This window comes from Triticum urartu, chromosome 5A (assembly GCF_056163025.1).
Source record: "Triticum urartu cultivar PI428250 chromosome 5A, HENAU_Tu73, whole genome shotgun sequence".
Lineage (NCBI taxonomy): Eukaryota > Viridiplantae > Streptophyta > Magnoliopsida > Poales > Poaceae > Triticum > Triticum urartu.
The window spans coordinates 677,020,834-677,037,874 of NC_141877.1; the positions used below are offsets into that span (position 1 = coordinate 677,020,834).

Consider the following 17,041-nt stretch of genomic DNA (forward strand, 5'->3'; position numbering starts at 1 on the left):
GGACCTTCATGTTAAGTCTGGCTGGGCTTGCTACCATGTATGATTTGTGCTGCTAGTTGATTACTTTAGTTTCTAGATATAGTTTGTATCAGGGGCTTGAAAGACCATGTGTTTTCTGTTAATAGAAAATCAGAGGGGGCGACCGTTCTTTTGATTAAAAAAATGAACTTTCTCTATGCAATTAAAAAATAAAATTTCTCTATTCAAACCCAGTTGAGAACAGTATTCATTATAAATCTGAAATAATCTTTTGGAAAAAATGGCTATCGCATTCTGTGTATTCATTATAAATCTGAAATAATCTTTTGGTAAAAATGGCTATCGCATTCTGTATCATAGCTAGCGAAACCGAAACAAAATAAAAGTCTTAAGTACAATATCTCGTGAACGTGGATCAAATTAGGCAAGACAGCTAGAATAAAGGATGATTCAACTTGCAGGAAATTTGAACATACGACTTACTAGCAGTATAATAAAGTTTACAGACTATCAGCTAGATAAATAGAAGAAACATTTTATGTTGATTCATTCTTCCTTCCGGACTTCTTTGACCGCCTGGATGGTTTGGCGAGATGCTGGCGCTGACTCTCGAACCCCTTCTGGAAGTTCACCAACTGCTTGTATACGTCGTAGGTGGCATATGCGTCCATGGAAGCACAATAGATGTTCTTCAAGGGCAAGGGCGCTTCTGCCCATATATGGTGGTCATCTTCTGTGAGAGCGTCCTTCATCTTGTTGTAGCTGTGGTGGATGATGGAACCAGCGTAGTCAGCCAAGCCATACTTTGGCTTAATCGTCACTGGATCAGGCACTCTCCACATATTCTGGATATCCACAAAGTTTTGTACCACCAGACCAACATGCTTGAGTTTTTTCTTGTCATTCTCGATGTCCACCCCAACAAAGGTGTACTCCTCGTCGAGCAGGAAGGTGGCAAGCAGGCCGCGGTGCTCATCAGCAACGCTTATGTGGTACACGAGGACTTAGATGCCAACGCATAACTGGACCACGGCCGCCATCTGTGTCGGACAACGAGGCCAGGTATACTCCACATTCAGTGCAACTATCTTCTGGTCGTCGTTCCACAGCCAGTATTTGAATCTGCCAATACAGTACTCAACACAGCTAGCCTTGTTCGTGTACTTCACACAAATTTCGGTATTTCCATCTGCCCTAGCATCATAATCATTCTCGAACGCCATGCCGAAAGACTATAATTGATGAAACCAGTATAAGACATGAAGCATGACAATAACATGATAACAATAAGCCGAGATGAATATGACGATAGATAGTATAGGAATTCTGGCGCTATTGAAAGTTTATGTAAACAAGTGCATGAACAATTTAAACTAAACAAGTACTCCCCCTGTAAAGAAATCACTAAAGCAGTGAACCAAAAGTTGTTATATTTCCTTGCAGAGGGAGTATATGCGAATTAACAATATAAATTTACGCTCTTGAAATATTTATCTAAACAACTGCATCAACAATCAAGAATAAACATGTATCTATGAATTGTTCATCGCCCATGCAGATGAAATTGTGTGTACAAACTAAAGAAGCAGGAGAAAAACAAGAAATTGACAAGACAACGGACTAGATGTTGCATGCAGATGAATCTGTGTGCAAAATTCTCATAAGGCAACGGACTACATGTTGCAGGCAGATGAATCTGTGCGTACAAAATAAAGAAGCAGGAGAACAAGAAATTGACAAGAAGAAGGCCATCGTATGTGCTGCTACTGGAGAACTACTAACAAAATTGACAAGAAGGAGAACTCACCGTTCCAGAAGCCAGATTGTTGGGAGAGTGGGCGACGCAGAGGAAGAGGGAATCGAGAGGACGCAGAGGCAGAGGAACCGTTTTTGGAGAATCGTGGCAGTGAGGACGAAGCGCCCTCACGCATGCCCGTCCTAAATAATTGGGACAGGGCTCGTCCCGCCTGCTGGAGTCCTCGCTTCCTTTGTCATGTTCACTTTTAAAATGGGCTCACCCATAGGCCCGTATAAGAAAGCACAAGAAGCCCAAACGCTTCACGGTTGAGATTACTGATCTAAACTTGCTCAAAAATTCTCAAAATAAAAATATATCTAAAAAACTTTACGTGATCTAAAACTACCTCTTCGTGAGATCCCAAATTCCCAATATTTCCTTGTGGTGGGTCGTTAGTGAATCCCCTGTACATAAACATTACGTGATCTAAAACTACCTCTTCGTGAGATCCCAAATTCCCAATATTTCCTTGTGATCGGTTGGTAGAGAATCCCCTATAAATACGAAGCTTTTCACGGCATAGATCGTATACTTCCACCCCACGCCTCCCACCCCATGCCGCTCATACCTAGCCTTCCATGACTACACCGAATTACCACCCCACGCCACCCAAAGTAGCTCCTAGGTCGGTGAAGCCAACGAAGCCGTCATCTTCAATGCCTGCGTCGGCGAATCCTGAGATGAAAGAGAAGGGCACGTCAGAGAAGCCGACGAAAGAGAAGGGCACGTCGGAGAAGCCGGCGAATCAAAAGATGAAAGCGAATGGCAATGGAGCCGGTCGCCATCGAGAGAATCCTCCGGTAACGATCGAGATCCTTATATTGTGTATACACCCTCCTTCCCAAGTCTGCATGCAATCCCATTATTTACGGCGCACTTCTTTTTGATCTCGTTTAGTTACAGCCATAACGAACTATCCCTATTTTACCGAAGGGAGATTGGTGTGTCTAGAAAGGCTTGCACGAATCTTAGCATAAAATCAATGACATAGGACTTAGATAAGCAATACTTAGAGCACATCTACATGTGCTTTAGCAAAACTTAAGGGAGATCGTGGATACCTTCCTCTCTTAGTTTTTAGTCGTGAATGCCTCTCTCTGTAATGAAACTTGCGCTAATTTTCATGCTGGAAAGTTCTACGTGCAACGATATGGAAAGGAAGGACTAGTAATTCAACTTTGTTTAAAACCAGCAACCGAATCAACAAAATAATCGTAGTACTCCTAAATGCCTGATCAAATACGCAGTAGACAGAATACAAAGTAGTTTTGTACGTAAGTTGCACGCCTCACTTATTTGGCATTGAGAACATCAAATGTATGTACTATATTAAATTTTAGGTTGACGAGAAATAAAGGAGAAAACTAAAGAGAAAGATGGACAGTAGGATCACATGTTACATTCCTAGTATGGTGATTATCTATAAACTATTGATCTTGTGATCATGTATGCAATTATTTTCGTAAGCGTGACGCCTGAAACTTTAGTAGTGTACATAGAACAAAGTCTGCTCTTTGTACTAAAAATCTATACTATTATTAGTCAATTTGCGGACAGAGATAGCTTGTTTTTCTATGTCTGGTGTTCATTATATGGCCTAGAAGCTCTATAATTTCATGCAGTAATGTAGAGCACAATTTTGATATTGGCATAGATTACATCTAGTCGGTTCTATGCGTGTTTAAATGAATACCATACAAAATCTAATCACACTATTTGTACATTCAAGGAACTCAGGTTGCTTCATTGCTGCAATACGAGAAGTTCATAAAAGATTTAAACGCACAGCAACTGACATACATTAAGTTGATTGGACTGGGTGAACTTCTCAAGACTCCTGGCATGAGAATGAGACGTCTACTGTGCCAGGCCATCGCTTATTCATATGATGCAGAGCAGGATGCCTTTATAATTAAGGGGAGACCATGTAGGATCACACTAAAAGATGTGGAGCATATAACAGGCCTACCCTGCATGGGGAAGAATCATGTCTCTTCAAATCACAACGATACTTTGGAGTTGTGGAAGGAACTGAAAGACCCCAATGACACAAAAGTAACTTTGAAAGGATTGCTAGCCAAGATGAAAGGCAACAGCACACCTAATTTTGTCAGGCCATTTGTCTTGTACACCATAGGCAAATATGTATGCCCAACAACACAACAGTATGTGGACAACAGATACCTTGGGATTGTTAGAAACGTTGAGACAATAAAGAGCACGAATTTTGGACAGCTTACACTTGACCATCTTATGACTAGCGTCAGGAAATTTGTAAATGGTGGAGCAAATCTGGAGGGCAACCTACCATTGCTGCAAGTAATACAATCATTATTAACATACGATACATTTAATTTTATGGAAAATTTTCTAAGTTGTTTTTGTTGTAATGCAGACGTGGTACTACGAGAAGTGGAGGGTGCACCAATTGGACTCTACCATCTCGTATGCATCAAGGTTAAGGCCGTTGATCCAAAACTGGAGTGACGAGAAGGCACAGAAGGTTGACAACATAATCAACAAAAATTATATAGGGGTTGGAGAGGTAAAGTGTTAGTACTGTGTGCCTAGATTATCTACCATATGTTTTGAATGATACTAACGACACTAACATACAGTATGTCGATGACCTACTGCGGCCTTTCAATCCGCCACCAGTTGGGACGCTGGTCAAACCAAAGACTGACGGTCAGGTAAATGATGAACATCAGACACAAATATATATTGTAACTTTGCAAGTACAATCGAAGTCATATGCTTCTAACTGCTTGTAATTTGCAGGATAAGGCACTCATGGGCCATGTATTGGCTGATTTGAAAGAAGTTGCCTCCATTGTGCGGGAAGCCAGTGCACAACAATTTGATAGGATGAGCACCCTTGAAAAAAAAATGGACGAGTGCCTTAGGCGTACACTTGCGAACGGCAGACGCACGGACGACCTCATCACAGAATTCAATGTAAGTATACCATTATGAGTTTCTATAAATATTTTTACTATCAATACTCTCCACACTAACACATTTTTTTAAAGAACCGCCGCTATGGAATATTTGATGCTGATCGCCCAGGAGTAGAGGACATACAGCTATCTGACCTGGGAGTACCTGCGGACCCAATGGAGGTCCCAGGAGAGAATACTACTCACCAGCAAAAATAAAAAAAAGACACGGAGGTCATTGCCAAAGGCATTTCTGCTAAGGGAATACAAAACGATAACATGGATGCCCCCATGAAGAACGTAGCTGAAGATTTTCAGCCTGCTCCTAGTTTGCAATCGCGAAAGCATTCAAAAACCACCACAAGCCTTGAAGCTTTCATGGTGATACACATTTCACATCTAACTGATTTTGTTTTAAGTTAATGAAGATTCGTAGCTAACAAGTGCTTTATTTCGAATCACAGGATCCTCTGAATTTGAGGCACAATGAGAATGTGCGAAAGTCTGAAGAAAGAAGAGATCAAGATGATGAAGATGTCAGTATTGAGGTGGGGCGAGAGGCAGGTACCAAAATCAAACACCGGTCTGCCAAGGCTAAGGCAATAAGGGAGCGGGAAGAGACACATGTCTTCCCATTTGATGAGGACAACTATGATGATTCTTTAGCAAAGCAGCGACAAGATAGCGTGGTTGATTCCATGCTACCAACTCATACGAGCATCCGGAAAAGAGTGGCATCTTCATTATTGTGCAATGAAGATTATGTTCTGTACGATAGTGATAAGAAGAGAAAGAGAAACAGGACTCCATCGGAGTCTACCAACGATTCCAAGGACACAAAGAATACAAAGAGGAAAAACCGTGCAAGCATTTTTAAAGATACAGACACAGGTGCTTCGAGGCTGGAGACCGACTTTGACAAGTTTCGACAGAATCACGTGGCCGAAATTGTCAACACCTCAGATCTTGATAAACAATTGGTGGTAATTGATGACATTGTTCTGCTACAGAAGCATTTGCAATGCCTCACCATGACAGATGGAGTTTTAGATGACAAATGGTTGGGTGACGAAGTAAGATATTTGCCAAATTATTTTATCAATTTTCTTTTGCACGGTACAATTAACTTGAATTTTGTTTTAGTTGGTTGATGTTGTGATTCAGATCATGCGTCATGATCATCCTGAGGACATCAGGGACGGGAAACTAGTTTACATTGAGAGGGTGGCTGGCGTCGCTATGCTCGAAAGAGATGGTAAGGTAGAGAACTGCCACGAGGCCGCTTTGGCGGGCAGTCATGGAACAACAAAAGGAGACAACTACCTAAGACATGATCTGGTACCATCTAACCATGACATAAACACATTTATTTTTGTAATCATTATGCATGTTGATGTAATCATCTTTGCTGTCCAGGTTTTTCTACCTACGAACATGGCGAACACCCACTGGTTCCTTGTGGTCGTAAACCCCAAAAGGAGGGAGATTCAGATTCTTGATTCACTTTTCAGCTACGTAGTAACACAAGTGGTTCACGTGGTGAGATTTTAAACGTCTTTCAATATAACACAGCATTTAGCATCATACCTAACCTTGAACCGTGAGCAACTTCTCATACCATGTACTTTGGCAGATACGTGGGGTGGAAGCACATCTGAGAGCATCATTGCGAATCAATGGACCACAAAGCCATGCATGGCAAGACATTAACGTGACCCAATGGACAGTAAAGCATGTTCCTGTGCCAAGACAAGATGACAAGTCATTCAACAGTATTAGCTTCTCAATATGTTTTGAATTTTCAATACGTGAAATGGTGCTAACAGAATTAATTGTTGTAGTTCTTCTTGTGCACTCTACATGCTGAAGAACATCGAATTCTTTACGGGAGAATATCTTACGCTGCGTTATGACCAAGTACGTAGAGTAACACCTAAAATTCTATCAATTTTGTAAACATATGGAACGATACTAACATATCCTCCCATGTAGGCGTACATTGACAATTATAGAAGAGAGTTGCATGTTGCCCTTCTTACTTCGCCCTACAACAAATTGAAGTCCATGAAAAGGCTGAAGACGTACATTGCTAGCCTATCGGATGCAGCTGCGATTGAAGATCATGAAGATGCAAGCAGTTAGTACAGCAGTGGTTGATTCTTAGATCTGGAGTGTACACTTGGTTATGAAGCGGTAGAGTAGGGTGTGGTTTGGTTTTAGTCCCGAAGAAGGTTTCCTAGCCATGTTCATAGTCCAGTGCGGATTAATCAAGTTGTAATATTTCACAGTACTAGTTCCAAATACTATTCTTGAAATAAATTTGGTCTGCATGGGAGACGCTGAAACATATATTTGCTTTTTACAACCAGAACTTTTGAAGCTTTTTTAACATTGCTAGTTAGAAGTTTCAGAAAAATTTCAGTTAGTGCTGAAATATTTTGGCTGAAAGGCAAATATTGCAGTGAGTGCTTAAATGAATGAAGTTCAGTTATTTCATCGAAATCTCACCGAAGTGAAAACCATGGTGTCGTGCCATCTTGAGAAGCAACAGAAATGATTCAGCGTTATTAACAAGATTTGGTCTCACACATACAAGGAAAAAAGGCATGATTTTCAGCATGCAAGATCGGATGGGCAATAAAATAACTTCACAAGAGATCCAAATACTATTCTTGAAGAAGGTTTGCTAGCCATGTTCATAGTCCAGTGCGGATTAATCAAGTTGTAATATTTCACAGTACTGGTTCCAAATACTATTCTTGAAATAAATTTGGTCTGCATGTGAGACGATGAAACATATATTTGCTTTTTTCAACCAGAACTTTTGAAGCTTAGGAAGGTTAACTGAATTCTTAAATTTATATTTAAGTGTCGTCGGAGTCTGGACAAGATTCAAAACAATTACATCGCTAGTTAGAAGTTTCAGAATTTTTTATACATTGCTAGGTAGAAGTTTTAGAATTCTTTTAACATCGCTAGTTAGAAGTTTCAGAAAAATTTCAGCGAGTGCTGAAATATTTTCGCATCGCTAGTTAGAAGGTTCAGATGTTTTTAACATCGCTAGTTAGAAGTTTCAGAAAAAAATTCAGCGAGTGTTGGAATATTTTGGCCGAAATTCAGTGAGGCTGAAATATTTTGGCTGAAAGGCAAATATTGTAGTGAGTGCTGAAATGAATGACGTTCAGTTATTTCATCGAAATCTCACCGAAGTGAAAACCATGGTGTCATGCCATCTTGAGCAGCACCAGACATGATTTAGTATTATTAACAAAATTTGGTCTCACATATACGAGGAAAAAAGGTATGAGCATGGGCATGCAAGATCGGATGGGCAACAAAATAGCTTCACAAGAGAGTAAAATACTTCACGTGTGAAGACTCAATCTTAGTTGACTTTAGAACCAGTTTTCATCCTAAAAGAGGTCGAGTGAACTACTTATAAGCAATAATAAAAGCGGTCCAGTTCTTTTGGCTGATTTTCAAAGAAACGGGAACGATATATTTTTGATGATCGTGATTCTCAGGAGACCTACGTGTTGTTACGCAACTTACCTTGGTTTTTTTCAAACCATAACTTACCTTTGCTAAACTCTCCACGCCCCCCCTAATATTCAACCAGGTGGGTCCCCTCCCTTGATTTCCTCCAACCAAAGAAATCTATATGTAGATATATGCCCGGGTTGTTGCGATCCCTATAAATAGGGATCCTTTGAAACCTCGTAGATCATAGTTCGTCCTTCTGCGCCGCCCAAACCAGCAAGACAAAAGGACGGAGCAACCCAGGAATCCAACAAGACCGAACGACGGAGCCAAACATGAATCCTCTGGTAACTCCCCACGATCTCAGCCGCTTCTATTTTTCGTGCCACGATCTTCCTCGCATGATCTCTTGCTGCGACCCCACTCGTTGTTTGCATATTCATGTAACTCAGCACGTTTTTAAACAAATTAAGTTGGGGGCGTTAGGGGAGGGCGCTAGGATTTTTTTCCTACCAGATTGGCAGTTCATTGATTAATTCCAGGCTAAATCTTAGCGTCTGGTCTTGTCGATGCCAATTGATACGTCTCTGACGTATCTATAATTTTTCATTGCTCCATGCTATATTATCTACTGTTTTGGGCAATATTGGGCTTTATTATCCACTTTTATATTACTTTTGGGACTAACCTATTAACCGGAGGCCCAGCCCAGATTTGTTGTTTTATGCCTATTTCAGTGTTTTGAAGAAAAGGAATATCAGACGGAGTCGAAACGGAACGAAATCAATTGGGGAAGTTATTTTTGGAAGGAAACACACCCGATGGACTTGGACCCCACGTCAAGGAAGGAACGAGGTGCTCACGAGGGTGGGTGCGCCCCCCCCCCTAGGGCACGCCCCCTGTCTCGTGGGACCCTCGTGGCTCCCCTGACGTACCTCCTGCACCCATATATACCTACGTGACCTAAAACTTCCAGAACGCACAATAGATCGGGAGTTCCGCCGCCAGAATCTTCCGTAGCCACCGAAAGCCAATCTAGACCCATTCCGGCACCCTGCCGGAGGGGGCAATCCTTCTCCGGTGGCCATCTTCATCATCCCGGTGCTCTCCATGATGAGGAGGGAGTAGTTCTCCCTCGAGGCTGAGGGTATGTACCAGTAGCTATGTGTTTGATCTCTCTCTCTCTCGTGTTCTTGATTTGGCACGATCTTGATGTATCGCAAGCTTTGCTATTATAGTTGGATCTTATGTTTCTCCTCCCCCTCTTCTCTCTTGTAATGAATTGAGTTTCCCCTTTGAAGTAATCTTATCGGATTGAGTCTTTAAAGACTTGAGAACACTTGATGTATGTCTTGCCGTGAATATCTGTGGTGACAATGGGATATCACGTGCCACTTGATGTATGTTTTGGTGACCAACTTGCGGGTTTTGTGACATTGGGAACCTATGCATAGGGGTTGGCACACGTTTTCGTTGTGATTCTCCGGTAGAACTTTGGGGCACTCTTTGAGGTCCTTTGTGTTGGTTGAATAGATGAATTGAGATTGTGTGATGCATATCGTATAACCATGCCCACGGCTACTTGAGGTGACAATGGAGTATCTTGGTGACATTAGGGTTTTGGTTGATTTGTGTCTTAAGGTGTTATTCTAGTACGAACTCTAGGGCTGTTTGTGACACTTACAGGAATAGCCCAACGGATTGATTGGAAAGAATAACTTTGAGGTGGTTTCGTACCCTACCATAATCTCTTCGTTCGTTCTCCGCTATTAGTGACTTTGGAGTGACTCTTTGTTGCATGTTGAGGGATAGTTATGTGATCCAATTATGTTATTATTGTTGAGAGGACTTGCACTAGCTAAATTATGAACCCTAGGCCTTGTTTCCTATCATTGCAATACCGTTTACGCTCACTTTTATCATTAGTTACCTTGCTGTTTTTATATTTTCAGATTACAAATACCCATATCTACTATCCATATACCACTTGTATCATCATCTCTTCGCCGAACTAGTGCACCTATACAATTTACCATTGTATTGGGTGTGTTGGGGACACAAGAGACTCTTTGTTATTTGGTTGCAGGGTTGCTTGAGAGAGACAATCTTCATCCTACGCCTCCTACGGATTGATAAACCTTAGGTCATCCACTTGAGGGAAATTTGCTACTGTCCTACAAACCTCTGCACTTGGAGGCCCAACAACGTCTACAAGAAGAAGGTTGTGTAGTAGACATCAAGCTCTTTTCTGGCGCCGTTGCCAGGGAGGTGAGTGCTTGAAGGTATATCTTTAGATCTTGCAATCGAGTCTTTTAGTTTCTTGTTTTATCACTAGTTTAGTTTATAAAAGAAAACTACAAAAAATGGAATTGAGTTTGTCTCATACGCTTCATCTTTTTAATATCTTTCGTGAGTATGATGGAAAGGATAATTGTGCTCAAGTGCTAGAAGAAGAAATCTATAAAATGTTTGGCACTAAATCTTTGAATGATGAGCATGATTGCAATGTTGTTAGTATGAATTCCTTGAATATCTATGATGCTAATGATATGCAAAGCCACAAGCTTGGGGAAGCTATGTTTGATGAAGATGATATTTTTTGTCCCCCAAGATTTGATGAGCAAATTTATTATGATGAAAGCATGCCTCCTATCTATGATGATTATTGTGATGACACATATGCTTTAAAGAATAATAATAACAATGAACCTTGTCATCTTGATCTTAATTTTCAATCACATGATAGTTATTTTGTTGAGTTTGCTCCCACTATTATTCATGAAAAGAATGATTTAGGTGCTGGTTATATTGTTGAATTCATTCATGATGCTACTGAAATTTATTATGAGGGAGGAATATATGCTTGTAGGAATTGCAATAATATTAAGTTTCCTCTCTATATGCTTAAAATTTTGAAGTTATGCTTGTTTTGCTCTCCTATGCTAGTTGATTATTGTTCCCATAAATTGTTTGCTCACAAAATCCCTATGCATAGGAAGCATGTTAGACTTAAATGTGCTAGTCATATTCTTCATGATGCTCTCTTTATGTTTCAATTCTTATCCTTCATGTGAGCATCATTGAAATTATCCTGCCTAGCTAGGGGCATTAAACGATAGCGCTTGTTGGGAGGCAACCCAATTTTATTTTAGTTCCTTGCTTTTTTCTCCTGTTTAGTAATAAATAATTCATCTATCCTCTATTTATATGTGGTTTTATGTGTTTAATTAGTGTTTGTGCCAAGTAGAACCTTTGTGAAGACTTGGGGGAAGTCTTGTTGATCATGCTGTCAAAAACAGAAACTTTAGCGCTCACGAGCATTGCTGCCATTTTTTATTGGAGAGTGATATTTAGTTAATTCTTTTTGAAGATGATTAATAGATAAATTCCTCAGGTCCAGAAATTTATTTGAGAATTTTATGAGTTCCATAAGTATACGTTTGATCCAGATTACTACAGACTGTTCTGTTTCTGACAGATTCTGTTTTTCATGTGTTGTTTACTTATTTTGATGAATCTATGGCTAGTAAAATAGTTTATAAACCATAGAGAAGTTGGAATACAGTAGGTTTAACACCAATATAAATAAAGAATGAGTTCATTACAGTACCTTGAAGTGGTGATTTATTTTCTTATACTAACGGAGCTTACGAGTTTTCTGTTGTGAAGTTTTCAAGTTTTGGGTAAGGATTCGATGTACTATGGAATAAGGAGTGGCAAGAGCCTAAGCATGGGGATGCCCATGGCACCCTAAGGTAATATTCAAGGATAGCCAAGAGCCTAAGCTTGGGGATGCCCCGGAAGGCATCCCCTCTTTCGTCTTCGTTCATCGGTAACTTTACTTGGAGCTATATTTTTATTCGCCACATGATATGTGTTTTGCTTGGAGCATAAATTTATTTTGTTAGGATTTGATTGCTGTTATTTAGAACAATGTTTTGCATCTTTTATTTCAATAAAAGTGGCATTAATAGCCTTTACTATGCCTATGTTACAAGTATACATGTTGTTGTTTGAAAACAGAAAGTTTACCGCTGTTGCAATAATTCCCTAGAAAAGTCAGAATGCGATAAAATGTTGAAACCTTTTGCATATTAAGCTCTGATAAATTTACTACAGTGGGAATTTTCTTTCATAATTTTTGGAGCTAGGGAAGTATGGATGTTGTAGCATTCTTTACAGACTATCCTGTTTAGGCAGATTGCTGTTATGTTTGCATTGTTTGCATATGTTTGCTTCTTTAATTATTCTATTTGAGGATAGGACTATTAAATATGCAGAGGCATTTAGTATGCAATGTTGAATAATAATTTTAGTGATTTGTTACAGTAGAGTATGATAAGGTTTTTGCAATGGTTTATGCTAACTTATCTCACGAGTCCTTGTTGAGTTTTGTGTGGATGAAGCTTTTGAGATTTAGGGAGACCGTGATATGAGAGGAATTAAGGAGACACAAAATCTCAAGCTTGGGGATGCCCAAGGAACCCCAAGATAATATTTCAATAAGTCTCAAGCATCTATGCTTGGGGATGCCCCGGTTGGCATCCCACCTTTCTTCTTCAACAATTATCGGTTAGTTTCGGTTGATCCTAAGTTTTTGCTTCTTCACATGATGTATGCCATTCTTAGAATGTCATTTTATTTAGTTTTGCTTGATGTTTGAATAAAATACCAAGATCTGAAATTCTTTAATGTTAGAGAGTCTTCACATAGTTGCATAATTATTCAACTACTCATTGATCTTCACTTATATCTTTCGGAGTAGTTTGTTATTTGCTCTAGTGCTTCACTTATATCTTTTAGAGCATGGTGGATTTGTTTTATAGAAAATATTGATCTCTCATGCTTCACTTAGATTATTTTGAGAGTCCTAATAGCATGCTAATTTGCTTAAAATCCTAATATGCTAGGTATACAAGATTAATAATAAAAGTCTCTTATGAGTGTTTTGAATACTAAGAGAAGTTTGATGCTTGATGATTGTTTTGAGATATGAGGATGGTAATATTAAAGTCATGCTAGTTGAGTAGTTGTGAATTTGAGAAACACTTGTGTTGAAGTTTGTGATTCCCGTAGCATGCACGTATGGTGAACCGTTATGTGATGAAGTCGGAGCATGATTTATTTATTGATTGTCTTCCTTATGATTGGCGGTCGGGGACGAGCGATGGTCTTTTCCTACCAATCTATCCCCCTAGGAGCATGCGCGTAGTACTTTGTTTCGATAACTAATAGATTTTTGCAATAAGTATATGAGTTCTTTATGACTAATGTTGAGTCCATGGATTATACGCACTCTCACCCTTCCACCATTGCTAGCCTCTCTAGTACCGCGCAACTTTCGCCGGTACCGTAAACCCACCATATACCTTCCTCAAAACAGCCACCATACCTACCTATCATGGCATTTCCATAGCCATTCCGAGATACATTGCCATGCAACTTTCCACCGTTCCATTATTATGACACGCTTCATCATTGTCATATTGCTAGCATGATCATGTAGTTGACATAGTATTTGTGGCAAAGCCACCGTTCATAATTCTTTCATACATGTCACTCATGCATCATTGCACATCCCGGTACACCGCCGGAGGCATTCATATAGAGTCATATCTTGTTCTAAGTATCGAGTTGTAATTCTTGAGTTGTAAGAAAAATAAAAGTGTGATGATCATCATTATTAGAGCATTGTCCCAGTAAGGAAAGTATGATGGAGACTATGATTCCCCCACAAGTCGGGATGAGACTCCGGACGAAAAATAAAAAAAGAGGCCAAAGAAGCCCAAATTAAAAAAGAGGCCATAAAAAAAGCGAAGGCCCAAATAAAAAAATAAAAATAATAAATAAATGAGAGAAAAAGAGAGAAGGGACAATGCTACTATCCTTTTACCACACTTGTGCTTCAAAGTAGCACCATGATCTTCATGATAGAGAATCTCCTATGTTGTCACTTTCATATACTAGTGGGAATCTTTCATTATAGAACTTGGCTTGTATATTCCAATGATGGGCTTCCTCAAAATGCCCTAGGTCTTCGTGAGCAAGCGAGTTGGATGCACACCCACTAGTTTCTTTTGTTGAGCTTTCATATACTTATAGCTCTAGTGCATCCGTTGCATGGCAATCCCTACTCACTCACATTGATATCTATTGATGGGCATCTCCATAGCCCGTTGATATGCCTAGTTGATGTGAGACTATCTTCTCCTTTTTGTCTTCTCCGCAACCACCATTCTATTCCACCTATAGTGCTATGTCCATGGCTCACGCTCATGTATTGTGTGAAGATTAAAAAAGTTTGAGAACATCAAAAGTATGAAACAATTGCTTGGCTTGTCATCGGGGTTGTGCATGATTTAAAAATCTTGTGTGGTGAAGATGGAGCATAGCCAGACTATATGATTTTGTAGGGATAACTTTCTTTGGCCATGTTATTTTGAGAAGACATGATTGCTTAGTTAGTATGCTTGAAGTATTATTATTTTTTATGTCAATATGAACTTTTGTCTTGAATCTTATGGATCTGAATATTCATGCCACAATTAAGAAGAATCACAATGAAATTATGCCAAGTAGCACTCCGCATAAAAAATTCTGTTTTTATCATTTACCTACTCGAGGATGAGCAGGAATTAAGCTTGGGGATGCTTGATACGTCTCCAACGTATCTATAATTTTTGATTGCTCCATTCTATATTATCTACTGTTTTGGGCAATATTGGGCTTTATTATCCACTTTTATATTACTTTTGGGACTAACCTATTAACCGGAGGCCCAGCCCAGATTTGCTGTTTTATGCCTATTTCAGTGTTTTGAAGAAAAGGAATATCAGACGGAGTCTAAACGGAACGAAATCAACTGGAGAAGTTATTTTTGGAAGGAAACACACCCGATGGGCTTGGACCCCACGTCAAGGAAGGTATGAGGTGCTCACGAGGGTGGGGGGCGCCCCCCCTAGGGCGCGCCCCCTGTCTCGTGGGACCCTCGTGGCTCCCCTGACATACCTCCTGCAGCCATATATACCTACGTGACCTAAAACTTCCAGAACGCACAATAGATCGGGAGTTTCGCCGCCAGAAGCCTTCGTAGCCACCGAAAGCCAATCTAGACCCATTCCGGCACCCTGCCGGAGGGGGCAATCCTTCTTCGGTGGCCATCTTCATCATCCCGGTGCTCTCCATGACGAGGAGGGAGTAGTTCTCCCTCGGGGCTGAGGGTATGTACCAGTAGCTATGTGTTTGATCTCTCTCTCTCTCTCGTGTTCTTGCTTTGGCACGATCTTGATGTATCGCAAGCTTTGCTATTATAGTTGGATCTTATGTTTCTCCTCCCCCTCTTCTCTCTTGTAATGAATTGAGTTTCCCCTTTGAAGTAATCTTATCGGATTGAGTCTTTAAAGACTTGAGAACACTTGATGTATGTCTTGCCGTGAATATCTGTGGTGACAATGGGATATCACGTGCCACTTGATGTATGTTTTGGTGACCAACTTGCGGGTTTCGTGACATTGGGAACCTATGCATAGGGGTTGGCACACGTTTTCGTTGTGATTCTCCGGTAGAACTTTGGGGCACTCTTTGAGGTCCTTTGTGTTGGTTGAATAGATGAATTGAGATTGTGTGATGCATATCGTATAACCATGCCCACGGATACTTGAGGTGACAATGGAGTATCTAGGTGACATTAGGGTTTTGGTTGATTTGTGTCTTAAGGTGTTATTCTAGTACGAACTCTAGGGCTGTTTGTGACACTTATAGGAATAGCCCAACGGATTGATTGGAAAGAATAACTTTGAGGTGGTTTCGTACCCTACCATAATCTCTTTATTCGTTCTCCGCTATTAGTGACTTTGGAGTGACTCTTTGTTGCATGTTGAGGGATAGTTATGTGATACAATTATGTTATTATTGTTGAGAGGACTTGCACTAGCGAAATTATGAACCCTAGGCCTTGTTTCCTATCATTGCAATACTGTTTACGCTCACTTTTATCATTAGTTACCTTGCTGTTTTTATATTTTCAGATTACAAATACCCATATCTACTATCCATATACCACTTGTATCATCATCTCTTCGCCGAACTAGTGCACCTATACAATTTACCATTGTATTGGGTGTGTTGGGGACACAAGAGACTCTTTGTTATTTGGTTGCAGGGTTGCTTGAGAGAGACCATCTTCATCCTACGCCTCCTACGGATTGATAAACCTTAGGTCATCCACTTGAGGGAAATTTGCTACTGTCCTACAAACCTCTGCACTTGGAGGCCCAACAACGTCTACAAGAAGAAGGTTGTGTAGTAGAGATCACCAATTAGTGCAGCGGGCGCTTGCCTTCTTTTTTTCCTTCCACACGAGTCATGGAAGGCATCGATGGCCCATGTTTTAATTCCATACTACTGACCATGATTAGCGCCTAGAGTTGAGGAGACCACGGTTGGATAGTTTTTTATTTTCCAATGTTTATTTTATTTCAGATAAGTGCCTTGCAATGGAGATTACCTTAGATGACTGTTCAAACGTAACCAAGATGAATCACATGATAGTATTTGCACATACATGGAACTCAGCATGCTTGTACCTCATGCAGTAGCGTAGAGCACAATTTTTATGTTGGTATATATAAGCTGTATTCGTCTGTATGAGTGTTTAAATTGTATACCATGCTGAATCTAATCACAGTTGCACATCCATTGAACCCAGGATGCTTCTTTGCCGCCTTATGAGGAGTTCATAAACGGATTAAACACGCAGCAAAGGATGTACATCCTGTTGATAGGACTGAGTGGACTTCTCAAGACACCTAGCATCAAAATTAGACGTGTACTCTGCCTAGCCATC

At 40.2% G+C, this 17,041-nt stretch overlaps 1 protein-coding gene across 1 annotated transcript; it reads right to left on the reverse strand.

Annotated features, from left to right (window-relative positions):
* Positions 1-515: 515 nt before the first annotated feature.
* On the reverse strand, positions 516-1,202 carry LOC147974047 (uncharacterized). Its single transcript, XM_087524886.1, has 2 exons — positions 1,048-1,202; positions 516-963 (listed from the first exon to the last, which is right to left on the reverse strand). Exons 1-2 carry the CDS (start codon positions 1,200-1,202, stop codon positions 516-518), a joined length of 603 nt encoding a protein of 200 aa, XP_087381012.1.
* Positions 1,203-17,041: the final 15,839 nt, after the last annotated feature.

Excerpts from the sequence above, each read along its gene's own strand:
- LOC147974047 (XM_087524886.1), bottom strand. The coding sequence starts at position 1,202 with ATGGCGTTCGAGAATGATTATGATGCTAGGGCAGATGGAAATACCGAA. Across the intron at positions 964-1,047 it reads ATAGTTGCACTGAATGTGGA|CGTTGCTGATGAGCACCGCG; the intron begins GTATACCTGGCC and ends GTACCACATAAG.